A 15976-nucleotide genomic window follows, 5' to 3' on the forward strand; every position below is an offset into this window, starting at 1 on the left:
CCACATCCCAAAGATGCTCTATTGGGTTGAGATCTGGTGACTGTGGGGGCCATTTTAGTACAGTGAACTCATTGTCATGTTCAAGAAACCAATTTGAAATGATTCGACCTTTGTGACATGGTGCATTATCCTGCTGGAAGTAGCCATCAGAGGATGGGTACATGGTGGTCAAAAAGGGATGGACATGGTCAGAAACAATGCTCAGGTAGGCCGTGGCATTTAAACGATGCCCAATTGGCACTAAGGGGCCTAAAGTGTGCCAAGAAAACATCCCCCACACCATTACACCACCACCACCAGCCTGCACAGTGGTAACAAGGCATGATGGATCCATGTTCTCATTCTGCTTACGCCAAATTCTGACTCTACCATCTGAATGTCTCAACAGAAATCGAGACTCATCAGACCAGGCAACATTTTTCCAGTCTTCAACTGTCCAATTTTGGTGAGCTCGTGCAAATTGTAGCCTCTTTTTCCTATTTGTAGTGGAGATGAGTGGTACCCGGTGGGGTCTTCTGCTGTTGTAGCCCATCCGCCTCAAGGTTTCACAAATGCTTTGCTGCATACCTCGGTTGTAACGAGTGGTTATTTCAGTCAAAGTTGCTCTTCTATCAGCTTGAATCAGTCGGCCCATTCTCCTCTGACCTCTAGCATCAACAAGGCATTTTCGCCCACAGGACTGCCGCATACTGGATGTTTTTCCCTTTTCACACCATTCTTTGTAAACCCTAGAAATGGTTGTGCGTGAAAATCCCAGTAACTGAGCAGATTGTGAAATACTCAGACCGGCCTGTCTGGCACCAACAACCATGCCACGCTCAAAATTGCTTAAATCAACTTTCTTTCCCATTCTGACATTCAGTTTGGAGTTCAGGAGATTGTCTTGACCAGGACCACACCCCTAAATGCATTGAAGCAACTGCCATGTGATTGGGTGATTAGATAATTGCATTAATGAGAAATTGAACAGGTGTTCCTAATAATCTTTTAGGTGAGTGTATGTCATTATATCATTATGTATTCAACATGGAATAATAAAATATGTTCATACAAATATACTTCATCTCACTTAATTAACCAATGTCTTTGCTGCTGACCTTCAATGATCCAATTCAACCAATTTATTTATACTTTCCATAATGACTTTAGTTATGCCATCACATTTGTGTTTCACGTTTTTTTTTTTATTGCTGAAGTAAGAGTGTTGAACTTTCTAGCACAGCTGAGAGGTTTGTTTGAGCTGTGTCCCCTACTGTACAGGCGTGAATTTGCATTTCCTTCTTTTATTAAAAAACAATCAAGCAAGCCCATGCAGGTGAAGAAAAGTAAAGCAAAAGTAGCGTAACTCATTACTTTCCATAAAAACTAAGTAATGCAATTAGTTACTTTTTTAGGAAGTAACACAATATTGTAACACATTACTTTTACAAGGAACTTTCCCCAACACTGATTTAAAGGAGAACTCCGGTCAATTTTAAACCTGCTTTTACCCTCTTACCCCACGCGCGTGATCATAGGTAACTAAACATAAGCGCGTGAACTCGACAATCGACTACTTTGGACTTCAACCGAAAACAGGGTGTAAATACAGGTATGAGCGCTGGCCGAATTAACTTCATTTTTCTTCATATCTTTCACATCTACTGCAGTCAGATTCACCCGTGTTAACTCTAAAGGAATCACTCACATTGGCTGTGCACTTGTAATGACACATCAAGGATGTTAAGAGGGTAAAAGCAGGTTTAAAATATGCCCCATTGAAGTCAACAGGGTGCAAATTTTAAAAAGAGGATAACACGGTGTAGGCAACACCGATTTTTGTCGTTGTTCTCTGTATTGACAGCACTCCAAATTTACAAAAAATTAGCTCAATGTTCAAATTGACCGGAGTTCTCCTTTAAGGTGCTTTGATTTTTTCCTTTTTCGCTTTTTTGTGTTGAGTCAAAATAAATTTTGTTAAAAAATAAACATTGTGCCTTTAAATTGAGCTTAACTTGTTTTGAACCTGGAATATTCCTTTAAAACATGGCTGTGCTGATGCTGTATTCATGATTGCATACGCAGAGTGCAGCTGTTATTTTGCTGCGTGCGTCTTTGCAGCATGTACATTCTGCAAGTCATGTGTGTGTAGACACAGGGTCACTAAAACCGAGGTGCAAACGTGTCCCTCCGGCCTCCTGAGTTCTGACCTTCACAGGGGAATGGAGCGACACAGCCCTCACAACTACAAACAAACAGCAAACACTGTCATTACGGCTGTGACTTCTTAGTTCTATGAGGCATATGCATTACGCTATTTTACTTTTTTAATGTATTATCTATTCATCCATAAACGCCTTCTTCCTTCCCATAGTTTAAGGGTGTAAAACAGAGAGGAGAGAAAATACTCTGTTTCACAGATTTGCGTAAGTGTGAGAGATGTGCGTAGCAGTGGATGTTAAAAATGGGGTGAGAGTGAGAAGAACCAAAAGGTGTGTGAAAAAAAAAAGTGTGTATTTCGCAGGCTGTTGGATTGGTGGAGTGAGAGAAGCTATAATTGATGTCACACCTGGTGTGTGTAGGGAATGAGAGGAAAAGAAAAGCAAGGGAGGAGGGATCGTCAGGGTTACCTATCCATCCTCTCGCTCTCTCTTCCTCCACCACACCTGCATCACGTCTAGTCCCTCATGATTACATCATCCCAGCCCTGCCAACCCCACAGAGAGCCATTACAAACACTCGCTGTAGTGGAATTTTACTTCCTGGCATATTCAGGAGTGCACAATAGCTCTGTTACAAAAGCCAGCGAGCTGCATGTCTATAGTCTACTAAAGAAGCAGCTTTCTAGAGGCCAATGCACACTTGACTTGACGACAGAAGCCGACCAATGCAAACAATCACCATGTACATCACTTTCCAGACCAACAACGCTGGCCTAGCTTACAAAAATATGTTTTAAGAATGTTTTGCTAACCTTCCCATTAAGTTATGAAAACATTATTTCTGATTTCTATTTCTATTATATTAATTTCTTTTATTCAACTATTAAAGTAAAAAAAAAAAAATGTTTATAGTAAAAATGAATGTAAAAAACACTGGAACTAAGGAAAAAGTTGATGATCACTGTTGTGCTCTACAATTTCACGTCACACAGCAAAAACATTAAAAGGCACACACAGATATTGAGTTAAATTAATTTATACTTTCCATTGGTGAATGAAATATATTTGTAACAATTTTTTTGCCCTCCATCTTGGATGTGTTACAATATGAGGTATCTTAGAGGGCAACATGATGGGCCCTATTTTAACGATCTGAACGCACGGTCTAAAGCGCACGGCGCAAGTGCACTTAGGGCATGTCCAAATCCACTTTTGCAAGTTTAACGATGGGAAAAATGGTCGGCGAACCCGGCGCATGGTCTAAAAGGGTTGTTTTGGGCGTAACGTGCAATAAACCAATCAGAGTCTCATCTCCCATTCCCTTTAAAAGCCAGTTGCGCTCGCGCCATGGCAGAATTTGCAAGCGGAAAAACTGACCGCTTCTCTAGCGAGGAATTGGATCTGCGAGGTTAAAGCGAGGTTAAAGCACGCAAGCAGACCATCTATGGGACAAAGTGTACACGCGTTGTGCACCCGCCTATAGGTGCATATTATTAACGCGCTCTTTAAATAACAAAAAAAATATTGTGTCATTGACTTTAGACCAGGTTTTTGTTGGTCAATGGCGCAGTCTATTTCAGTTGCCTCAAAATAACAACGCGCCAACAATGTGCCTGAACACACCTCGTTTTCAGACCAGCACGCCCATGGGCGCACAAATGGGCACAAATGCATTTGCTATTTAAACAACGTGGCGCAGGATGTGAAAATGATAACTGCATTGGGCTGAATCTAGCAAACACACTTGTGTCGCGCCTGGTGCCTGCAAAGCTTGTGTCCTTAAAATACTAACTAGGTTGGCATCTCACTCGATTTGGGAACAGAGATAGTATTGCGATATACACTCATAGGATGTTCCAATCATTAAAAACTTTCTCTGCATGTATGTTGTATCTTATGTTGTCCTCACAAAGAGTGTGTCTCATTTTGTCTGCAGAAAAAGCAAGAGCAAACATGGCCAAGCCAACGGAGGGGGTCAGAAACTGGAAACAGTGAGTGCAAATAAGTATAAATGAACACACACACACACACATATTCACACAGTGTAATTATGGACATGGATGTACATACGTATACATTATAATGTTTTGTATCACAGGCTGCGCTGCGCCAGTCCAAGCTGAACTCAATGAGTAAATCTGACACCCGCCTGCATGACATGCACAGGCTGCCCTGCAACGCCAACGGTGAGAGAGACAGAGAGAGAATTAACTGCTCTTTATGACACATGTACACACATACTCATTTACCACACACAGACACACACATATATGATCGGGCCAACGCAAGTGTGTGCAAAGGCTGACGTCTCCAGACAGAGGCTTGTCATGTTAAGATGTTTACTAGTTCACGTTCCCACTTCCCACTGCCACAAACGTGTGATCTGCGAGGCTGAGAAAGACAGTTGTCAAGCCATAGGCAGAGAACACACACGGCTCAAAGCCTTATATACATCAGCTTCTGATCTTTTAGATCCAGACCAATGGATCCTCAGCTCCATTTAGTGTACACACAAAATAGGAAGAATAACAAAGTCACAATTCTGTAAAGTTCAACATGAAATCAAGGCTGACCCTATTTGCTTAGGTAATGCGTGCTCCTGGTTGCAATATGCTGGATTCATCAGTCCACATTATTCCAACTTAACCCCACCCAAAAAAATTATATATACCAAGTTCTGTCATGAAACTCTAGATGGCGCAGGCTGATGGGTCCTTAACTTAACTAAAAGGCACAAGCTGATTGGTTCCGGTTGCATTTGTAGCCAACGAGCTACAGAAAGAGACTTTTACATTTTAAAAGTCTCCTCTTTCTGACACACCCATTTCAGGTCCTAGAGTTTCTTCTAATGAGCTGATGAGTTGAATCAGGTGTGTTTGATTAGGGAGACAAAGAAAACGTGCAGTGTTGGGGGTCCTTCAGGAGCAGGGTTGGGAAACATTGCTTTAGAAGACAAAAATTCACATTTCTATTTTAAACTGAGTTGCCAAATGAAGTTTCATGTTGGCTTTTAACTCATTGTACTGTATGTATGCAGGTTTAAAGATATGTCAATTTGTGAGTGTGTTGAAAATACGAGATAATCAAATAGTAATGGTCTGCCCTCTTGTGTGTCCCTGTAGTAATGTCAAATGTGACATTTTTAATGACCCTTTGTAATATGTGCGTATTCATTATTTTATCTGATATCAATACTCCAGAGTGTCTTTAGTCTTAATCCTCTGTTTAATCTTTCCCATCTCTCTCGTCTTAATCCGTGTTATTCGGATTGACAGGCGCCCCTAAGAGCCGGCCGGCCAGCATGGACCTCCTGCTCCTGCATACCCGCCGCTCCAATTCTGACCTCCGACCCAGCCCGGCCCGCCAGCTGCCTCGTGTTCCCAACAAACCTGACAGCGAGGAACGTGAGCACACCTACTCCGAAGTTTCCCGCCGCGCCTCTCCCACGTCCCAGCCACCAGATGACGGCCTGTATGAGAGCGTTGGAATCAAAGGGGCTGATAAAGCTCCTCCACCTGCTGCCCTTGCCCCGCCTTCAACCAACACGCCCACTCAGCTTCGAGCCCACAGCCCGACGTCCAGTGGGAATGGCCAAGGTGGAAGCAGAGGAGGCGTGAGTCAAGAGGCGGTGACGGCAGAATACGCCTCTATACGGAAGGTGAAGAAGCTGGAGCGCGGCAGGAGGGAGGAGGTGGTGGAGGATGGAGAGAGGGAGCACCAGAGCGTGTCCAGCAGCGAGTCCTCCAGCAGCACCTTGCCTAGGAAAACCGTGGAACCATTTCACCTTCCCAATTTCCCAAAGGTGATGACACAGATCCGCCACACATCCAAAACAGTTATAGTCAAAAACATACGTTCATAACCAAAAATGGGCAGCAAAATCCCACAGAAACCTTGAAGGGGGGACTTGGTCCATGTATGGAAGGGCTTTCGCACCGGGTGGTTAGCCTATAGGAACTCAGTTATAGGTACTAGCCACCAGGGGTGTCCCTAGAGAACTAAATGATATCCTACGACCATTTTCCTGGTTGCAATTGCACCGCCAGTTGGAACTTTGAAGTGACGTAAGCCGCCACTTCAAATAAAGTAAACAGTATATGAAAAAGTATTATATCGTTTGCCGTGTGATTGATGCCCAATGTCGCTAGCTGTGCAGAAATATATAATCATGTTTTTATTGGTCCCTTGATTGATTTCCTGCTTAGCGTAAAGGTTGAGAAGTGCCTAGACTTCGGCGTCGGGCCATCTATCTCTTTTTTACATGTTCGTGGAGTATAGGCTATAAACTGTGCGTTTACACAGCTTTTTAAAAATGGCAGCTGTCATCGTTTTGCAAGCGTTCGGCCAATCAGTGTACACTTATGTCACTGGTAGTTCCTATTGTGCTGGTTTAGACCCTACTCTGAAGTAGGATCTATATTTAGTTCCCCCAAAAATACAAGAACACCCTAGCAAGCAACTGGATCAACTCAGCAACCATAGTAATGCACCAAAACCCCTCTCAGAACAACTTAGCAACCTTATAGCAACACCCTAGCAACCACCCAGAAAACCCCTGCAACACAATAACTTACTATAACCTCAGAACAACTTAGTAACTGCTTAGCAATGCCCTAGAAACAATCCTGGGCTGTGTTTCCCAAAAGCATGGTTAACCAACTATGGTCGCAAGTTCCATTGAACTCTATTTGTAACGACAGAACTTGTGACCATTGTTGTCTTTGGGAAACACACCCCAGACCAACCCAGCAACCACATAGTGGCAGACTAAAAACCTTAGAACAACTTAGCGGCTACCTAGCAACACCGTAGCAACCTCCCAAAACACTCCCAACTACCACAAAATAAGGCACTTGAAACTTTCCAGAACAACTTAGCAACTGCATGGCAATGTCCTAGCAACCACCTAGTAGTGCACTAAAACCTTGCAACAACTTAGCAGCTGCTTAAGTTAGCAACAACCTATCAACCACCCAAAACACCCCAGCAACCACATAATAAACCACTACATACTTCACAGAACAACTTAGCAACTGCATAGCAATGCCATGCTAACAACTTAGAACACCCTAGCATCTTTAAGGTAGCCTACTCACATTTTCTTCATAAATGTAAGTCTTTCTAATGTTGATGTTCCTGTAGCTCAACTAGAGCATTTAAGCAACGCCAAGGCCATGCATTGTCTGCCATTTGCACAGATGTAAGTGGCAAGTACTTGAATGCAGAGCCTACTACTGCAGTTACATGTTTTGACCACTAGATACTGCTGTTTCATATAAAAATATCCTACATTCACCAAACTGAAGCATTAGCTAAAATCTTCATGACTGATTTGAATGAATGATGACTTTTATAGGGTAAATTTTTCAGAATTTTAGATGTTAAATGTTTTAGATTAAAACAGGTTCAAGAAATTAACATTAGCAAGTGTTAAAATGTTGCCCAAAATCTAACTCATTTAAAAGTATAAAGCAAGGTGACATAAAATTAAAGATAAAAAAAAAAAAAAATACATAGAAGTGATGCAATGTCAGTTGTTTTAGCTAATACTAGTTTAATGCTTCTGTTTGTGTTTCACCCATATTTGTGTTGGTCTGTCAGCTGATGCCTGTTTATGTTGTGTGTGGCTTTCAAGGACAGATACGATTTGCAGAGCGCAGAACAGCATGTGTAAAGATGGTTCCTTTAAAATGGAAAACACTCAGACAATGATCGAATAATGATCCTGTCTTCCTGTTAACTCAGCACTGCTCTACTTGTCTTTATTTGTGTTTGTGTGTGGTTGGGGGGATTGTGTGTGTGTGTGTGTGTGTGTGTGTGTGTGTGTGTGTGTGTGTGTGTGTGTGTGTGTGTGTGTGTGTGTGTGTGTGTGTGTGTGTGTGTGTGTGTGTTGTGTGTGTATGTGTATGATTGTGGTGAGTGTGTGTGTGTATGAGTGTGGTCAGTGTGTGTGTGTTTGTGAGTGCCATTTGTTTGCCACATATGGAGATAAAAATCTTCTTTGTCACGAGTTTGTTGATTTACAGCTTGTTTACACAGGCATGGTATTGTACAGTATTTGGGGCATACCTGTCTTTCTAAATCTAACATACAGTAGGCTTACTTAATGTTCAAGCAAAGTTAAATAATATGTACTGTGTGTGTGTGTGTGTGTGTGTGTGTGTGTGTGTGTGTGTGTGTGTGTGTGTGTGTGTGTGTGTGTGTGTGTGTGTGTGTGTGTGTGTGTGTGTGTGTGTGTGTTTGACCTGCATTATTTCCGAGTCTGCATCTAAAGTAAATATTATTGAAGTGTGTGTAAGAGTGATCATGCAGTGCAGTTGTGCAGCACATGTGTCACTCCAGTGCAGTGGGCCTGATGATTATGTAAGATTTGTTGGCTGGCTGCCCGTCCCGCCATGTGTTTTTTTTGTTAAAGGCATCAGGGAGGAACCACAGAGAGCAGGTAGTGGCTTCAGCCAGGGAAATAAATAACGGCAAACACTGTAGCCATTCATCTGTTGCTGGTATTAATCATTCATACAGGAGGTGTGTTTTTTCCCCTCTTTAATCATTGACTCTTTATGCGGCGTACATATCTGCTCCTGTAATCATTAACTCACAGTACACTTCCATTGTAGAAACAAACACCAATATGTATGAAATTAAAAAAACAGTTCATGGCTTTTCAGACCAGCATGAACTTTCTTTCTTCCTTCCTTCTGTGGGACACAAACGGAAAAATGGACTGGCCACCGTTCAGATGACAAAATTCAGTGTGTTATCAGCCCCTCGAGGGGATCTGACCAGCCTGTGTGTTCCTCGTGTGTCCAACAGGAGGCGGTCTTCATGGGCAACGGGGAGCAGTACATTTGGAAACCACCAGAAGAAGATGAGATCACCGTGCCAGGGGTTCCTCAGCTGGAGAACGGACACAGCCATCCCACCGCCGTGGAGGTAACGTCTCCCTCGCTATCCCAGCACAGCAGACGGGGTCAGGACATTTGAGTCTAAGTTTGCATGAAGGGATCAGGTTGCCGACTTTGACATTTGACCCCTAAAACCCAGGACTCATTGGCATACATTTCGGACCTCTTTGGTCTGACCTTTGTCCGTCAATAAAGAGTGTTTTCTGGCACAGGAAGTGAGTGGAATGATGGTTGCAATCTGATAAATTGTGGCTAGAGAGGAGAGAGAGAAAGTTTGAGCCTTATACTCTCCCTCTCCCTCCCCCTCTCCTCTCTCTCTCTCTCTTCTCTCTCTCTCTATCGCTTGCTAGGAATGGCATGACTAACTGTCAGGTCAAAGGTCTGTAGACGGCGCTGGTTGAGGACTGTCAGTTCAGGGTTGGTGTGAGGGAAGGAATATGAGCACTCTGGGTCAGCCTGTGTTTAATCGGTTTCCTGTGGCCAATCAAAACTTACAAGATGGATTCAGTGTTTACAGCAAAGGGTTAGGGTTAGGGAAGAATTACTAGATCATATTAGGAACTTAAAAGGACCATTATAAAAATAAAATAATCTTCATCAGTTTTGTCTTGTTTTCCAGCGGAAATATCGAAACCTCCTAAATATCAACAAGATTTACTAGAAAAGCTAAACTGTGTAATATAATAGTTTTAGACTGATAAATTAGACTTTTTGTAAAATATACATTACTGTTGAAAAGTTTTGGTGTCAGTATGATTTTATGATTATTATGAAACCATTCCAGCAACATTCCAGATGTGGCCCGGATCTGGGCCGACACTATGTTGCTGTCTGGGAATACTTTTATTCAAAAACATTTATAATGTTACAAAATATTTCTACTTCAAATAAATGCTTTAAAAAAAAATTCTATTCATCAAAGAAGGCTGAATAAATGTCCCAGTTTCCACAAAAATATTAAACAGTTTTTATCATTGATAATAATAGGAAATGTTTGTGGATCATCAAATCAGCATATCAGAATGATTTCTGAAGGATCATGTGACACTGAAGACTGGAGTAATGATGCAGAAAATTCAGCTTTTACATCACAGGAATAAATTACATTTGAATTGATATTCAAATAGAAAACAGTTCTTTTGAATTATAATAACATTTCAGAATATTAGTGTTTTTACTGGGTTTTTTTTTTTATCAAATAAATTCAGCCTTGGTGAGAAGAGACTTCTTTAAAAAAAATATTACCAACCCCTAACTTTTGAACAATAGTATATCTCAAAGTTTTTTGGGGGTTTTTTGTGCTATTTTTTGTAACTCCTTTGGCTCAGATAGTGTTGACTGTTGTAACCGTTGAGCTGAATACACTTCTCCACGCTCTGCTCTTCTCATTCCTTCTCTTGTCCAGACACGCCCAGATTCATGTCACGAGGTGGGTGTGTGAGTGTGAGTGTGTGGGCGTGACACGGCCCTCTTAACACATTTACTGAACAAATAACATCTGTGGACCTTTCTGAACATCATGATTTTAGATCAAAAATGACATACTGTACAATACTGTTTAAAAGATTATGCTCTTTTTCCTTTTTAAAAAAAACAGTGACAGACTGACAGTAAAGACATTTATGATGGTACAAAAGATTTCTGTTTCAAATAAATCCCGTTCTTTTCAACTTTCTATTCATCAAAGAATCAAAGGATCATGTGACACTGAAGATTACATTTTAAAATATATTCAAATAGAAAACATTTATTGTAAATTGTAATACTATTTCACAATATTACTGTGTTTTACTGTATTTTTGATTCAAATAAATGCAGCCTTGGTGAACATTAGCGACTTCAGGAATAAGCTCAGGAAATAACCACGCTCAACATAAGCAATACTGGACAACGAAACAAAGGAAACTGAGGGCTTAAATACAAGGGAGAGTAATCAACTAAAAATAAATAGGTGCGTAAAACGAATGAACAACCAAGGAAAATAATAAAAGAAACACAGGCAAACCAGTTGCGGGTTGTAAAAACTGCATGTATAATTATTATATTATATTATATATCAACTTGGATGTTTAAGTAATTTCAACTTAAATTACATTAAACTGACTTTTAAACGATTCAACTTATTTTGATGAGTTAAAGAAATGTGAAAACATGTTGTTACAACTTATTGATCATATAATGTTTTACATTGTCTTTGACTTAAAAGATCAGTTTTAAACAGAAAAAAATATTCAAAATTTCGGTATTATGTATAAGTATTATGTTGACATGCTTACTTAATTTGAACTCTCCGAACTGTAGCGCCACTGTGCTTTTGTGTCAAGTGCAAACACACCAGTGAGAACGTGTGTACGCACACATACAACAAGACATACAACTGAGCTGCTTCAGAAGACTGCATTTGTAAGAAGAGAAAAAAGTGTGTGTTTGGGGAGGGGGAGGGGGAGGGGGAGAGGGAGAGGGACGGGGAGAGGGGGGGGGGGGGTGAAAATGCAAGGGAATGAAGCAATATGAAGGGGAAAGAAAGAGAGTGAGAGAGCAAGAGGAAGGAGAAAAAACCTCTCAAGGCTTTCTCAACAGCTGCAGAGAGTTTTGAAACCCCTGTCATTGTGATTTCCTCTCGCTCTGCAAAGCGCTGCACAGCACGGTAAACAATGCTCCACACGAAGGAGAAGAGATCAGCGTGGCGCACACACACACACACACACACCTGGGAGTCTCGAACAACATCGAACGTCAGCGGTTTTCTTGAAATCGTCTGGTTCAGTCATGTCTGAGTTCAGACGCATGCAACGCCTCATGCCACGGCCTGCAGATTATCCAGTACAGGCTAAAATACTGAACGCTGCAGTGTTGTTAGAGGTGTTAACATGACAAACACAGTTTGCATGCACAGCTCTATTCATGCCATAACATCTCCTCAGTCTTTACACACCAATGTCATAAAGGTCAATATGTGAGTGGAGTTCTTGACTGGGATTTTATACACGCCATTGAGCTGGGAGTGCTAAATGCCATCTAGCAGAGAGAGGGTATGTGAGGTTACCAGAGCACGCACGCGCACACACACACACGCACACACCACACACACACACTTGTAATGGACCACATGGACATCTTCCCACCCATTTACCTCCTGTCTGGTTAGCGGTGTTTATGCCGTTTTGGTGGGCTGCTGTGGTGAAAGTTTAACAGGCTTATCTGCCGGTTAGGTAACACTTCTGCTCTCTGCAGCCAGATAAGAGCGTTTACACTGGCTCTGTCGATCACGGGCCAAAGTGGGTCATATTTCTGCTGTGTGCAAGCAGAGTCCTGTTACCACGCATGCCTCCGTCAAACACTCACCGCTGTGGGCGTTTATGTACATATACTACATCTTCAGGCATATTAGAGGTTGTGTTAACTCCTATCTGTCCTGTTGTCTTTTACTTTGCTAAGCAATTGTCACTGTTACTATTGATCAAACCCCTAAATCTGAGAATTAAACTTTGACGTGGGACTTGTCCTGCAGGATTTGTGCAACGCTCATGAATGAGACCTCAAATCGTGGACCTGTTGAGGAGAGGTGCATGTGCTGTTAAGGTGCTAAGGCTAATTATAATTTTTTTGCTCACATGTGACTCAGATCTGTTTTACTCATGACAGTGTGAAAAGCTCAATCCACATGGAATCTGATATTTTCCATTCTGATTTGTGCCACTTCCATATGTGGTACTAGATCCGATACAGGTCAGATTTTGCAATGCGACCGCAATCTGAATTGTAATCGGAAGTCACTCTAGATCAACATTCGTCTAATGGGAGTCACTTCAAAGATTTTACATACCCGACGTTATCAAGAATGGTTGCGAAAGGTAGTCAGTGAAGGACAGTGACGTGTCAGAGCTCATAAGTATTACAGTGACACCTCTAAATACAAGCAAATCATGAGGGCTCATTTCATAAATGTTTAAAAACTCAGCTCTCTTCTTTTGCATCCTCGTCTTTGTTTTGTATATTGCCTGTACATAAATTTGCTGGCTTCGGTTGCAGATCACACTATAAATAAACATGTAATCTTTTTTCATGTCCTCCGTGTTTATTTCCATATGACAGAAGGCCGCATGACGTCTTTTTATCGTTCTTTTGCGCATGCGGCGGGTCAGTTCAGGACCATGATCTGTTCCAAGCGGCAACCTTCCTGTCTCTCTCTTGAATATAACACGGAAGTGACTTAAACTGCAATTCATCGACTGGCCGCTAGAGACAGGCTCCAAAAGAGAGCCAATCCCATAGACCCCCATGTTAATATGCCCAACTTTACAGCAGAAAAAATATGTTTACAGCCTGTTGCAAAAAATGTTTTTGGTCTATATAGCTAATTTTGCCCTTCATGACAACTGTTTTTTCTCATCCGTGTAAATAATATTAAGCCTTAAAGTTCTGCATAATTAAGGGCGTGGCCTCTTGAGTGACAGGTGGATTACCGCTGATGTCACTACTAGTCGTTTGCCTGCTGTCTGTTAGCGTCACGTCACCTCAGCTAATCCCGCCTCTTTGCCCATTTTCGGTTATCTGGGAGTGACGCGCTGCCAAGATGGCGACGGCCAGCTCCGCCCACTTTGGGCTTCAAAAATGCTCTTCAGAAACCTATGGGTGACGTCACAGACACTACGTCTATATTTTTTTACAGTCTATGATCTGTTCACACTGGAATCTGATATTGGCCACATTTAAAACAACAATATGAACAGCTATATGAAAAAAATCTGATCTGAGCAATAAATCGGAACTGAGCACTAAGGGTTGTAAGGGTTGTTGCAAATTTGTTCTGCGCTCTAAAATCGGCGTGTTTCATGTTTTTTGGTAAGTCCTTCAGCACTCTAACTGTAACTTGAGAATCTGCTCCACAGGACTGTTGTTGTTACGAAATCCACTTTGGCACCGCTGATCTTTTGCACACTCTTGAGTGTTTCTCATTCTGCGGTTCTCTCTCTCTCTGTCCTCAGATCTCTGACATGTACTCTACCGTTTGTAAGACCCTGAAGAGGAGACACCAGCAGGGTCAGAGCCAGGAGGAGAGCAGGCCGATGGCGTCTGCTGCGCCCCAGGAAGAGGACAGGGCTGCCGGAGCTACAGGGGAAGAGGTGTGGGGGAGGACCGGCCCCCAAGAGGAGCCCTGCTACGAACCTGTGGGCGAGAAGACGTGGCCCCGGGGCCCGGCGCTGGAGTCGGACCCGGCTTACGCCACCATCGATTCCCACCGGAAAAGGGAGAAGCTGGCCAGCAACACGCTGAAGCCCAAAAAGAAGCCCGCCCAGGGTCCGGGCAGAGCCATGACCTGCGAGAACTTTTACGAGACAATCGGCGATGTGAAGCAGGGAGCAAACGCAGCGAGCACCACCACTATCTTTACCTTTAACGACGGCATGGAAATGTACGTTACGGGGCTATAAAAAACAGCCTGACTTAAACCGTCAAATGAAACACCGACAGAGGGGGAAAGAACAAACTGCAGCCCTCTTGTTCTGACTAATGAAAAGATACACACAGCTTACAGCTGCCAAACACATGCCAACCTACAGTACATAACCAGATGACCAATGTATATTTATTGGAGAGCAACACTCACGCAGACAAAAACAACACTGAATTGGCTGAACCAGGCCTGCAGACGGGCGGTTTTTAGCATGCTCACCAAATCCAGGGATCTAAACCGTTTTTTCCGCCATGCTACAGCAGTCTTTACACTGCAAAACAAATATTTTTCTCTTGTTTTTCAGCAAAATACCTAAACATTCTTCAATCATGAAACATTTATTTGAGAAGCAATATGACATTAGATATAAAGTCTTGTTTTCTGAAAAGAAAAACGTCAAAATTAAGTGACTTTATGCTTGAAACAACAAATGGCCGCCGATGGGGTAAGAATAATAAAACTAGTTTTTCATTTGAATTAAGTTTATTTCTCTTAAATAAACTCGTTCACTCTCTTACCCCATTGGCAGATATTTTTTTCTTGTTCTAAGTATAATATCACTTAGTTTAGTGATTTTTTTAAGGTCAGATATAGTCACAGTTTGCGCCAGCCTAAATCCTCTTTTGTCAGGATTTATTAAAGACATTAGCTATGAAAAAGCGTGGGCAGTTATTTTTGCGGCTAACCTTTTTTGAAGTTTTCCCTTTCAGATGCAAAATATACAGGAGGAGAGTTTTTGAATGAACAATGTACTGTGATTTACTCAGAATTGCGCTAGTCAACTCTCTGGTATTTGCGCCATTTATTAACGTCCAAAAAAAGCATGTCTTAACCCATTTTGCGAGAGTTGCTGTAGGAGGGGCGTGGTAAAAGGGGGAAAAACTGTTCTCCTCTTGGGCACAGGAACACAGGCAAACAGGAAAATCCAAGAACAGGTATGAGAATCAAAACCATAACACGGCGCACAAAAGAGAGCACCCAAAAAAGCAGTGTGATACATACTAGACTTCGCAACAAGTGACTGAATAAACAGGGCTTATATAGGCAGAGTTAACAAGGGTAATGGGATACAGGTGGCAGTAATCAGAACATAATGAGTCCAGGCAAAGGTTTATGGGAAATGTAGTTCATGATGGAATGGCAAAGGACTAGGGAATGTCCTCTGGTGGTAATCAAGAGCACTCCAGCTGGTGGATGTAACGTGTAGATTTGGTCATAATGGGAATGAGCTGCTTCGTCTGTGTTCTTTAGTTTGCACATTGTCACTATATCATCTGCAGAAATATCCACTCCCATCTGCGCTTTTATGGTATTCTGGTCTCACGCTAAAACTTAAATTTGTTGTTTGGTGTGTTTCCCATTCAACGACATGACTACTACAACTACCATAGTACATTCATTGCATCATTGAAGAAATCAACTAGCTAGTCAGTACTGTTTCCCAAAACCGTATTGTTCCCCAATTTTTTAAA

At 42.0% G+C, this 15976-nt stretch overlaps 1 protein-coding gene across 1 annotated transcript in view; it reads left to right on the forward strand.

The window, feature by feature from the left end:
- LOC309480584 (uncharacterized protein) overlaps positions 1 to 14481 on the forward strand; it is a gene marked incomplete at its 3' end in the record, with an annotated part of 48602 nt that extends 34121 nt beyond the window's left edge. Inside the window, exons 3-7 of the mRNA XM_082145173.1 lie at positions 4078 to 4132; positions 4240 to 4327; positions 5417 to 5943; positions 8955 to 9074; positions 14035 to 14481. Coding sequence (XP_082001299.1) covers positions 4078 to 4132; positions 4240 to 4327; positions 5417 to 5943; positions 8955 to 9074; positions 14035 to 14481 — 1237 coding nt within the window. The remainder of the gene's footprint in view (positions 1 to 4077; positions 4133 to 4239; positions 4328 to 5416; positions 5944 to 8954; positions 9075 to 14034) is intronic.
- Positions 14482 to 15976: the final 1495 nt, after the last annotated feature.

This window comes from Leuciscus leuciscus, assembly GCF_965113295.1.
Source record: "Leuciscus leuciscus genome assembly, chromosome: 18".
NCBI lineage: Eukaryota > Metazoa > Chordata > Actinopteri > Cypriniformes > Leuciscidae > Leuciscus > Leuciscus leuciscus.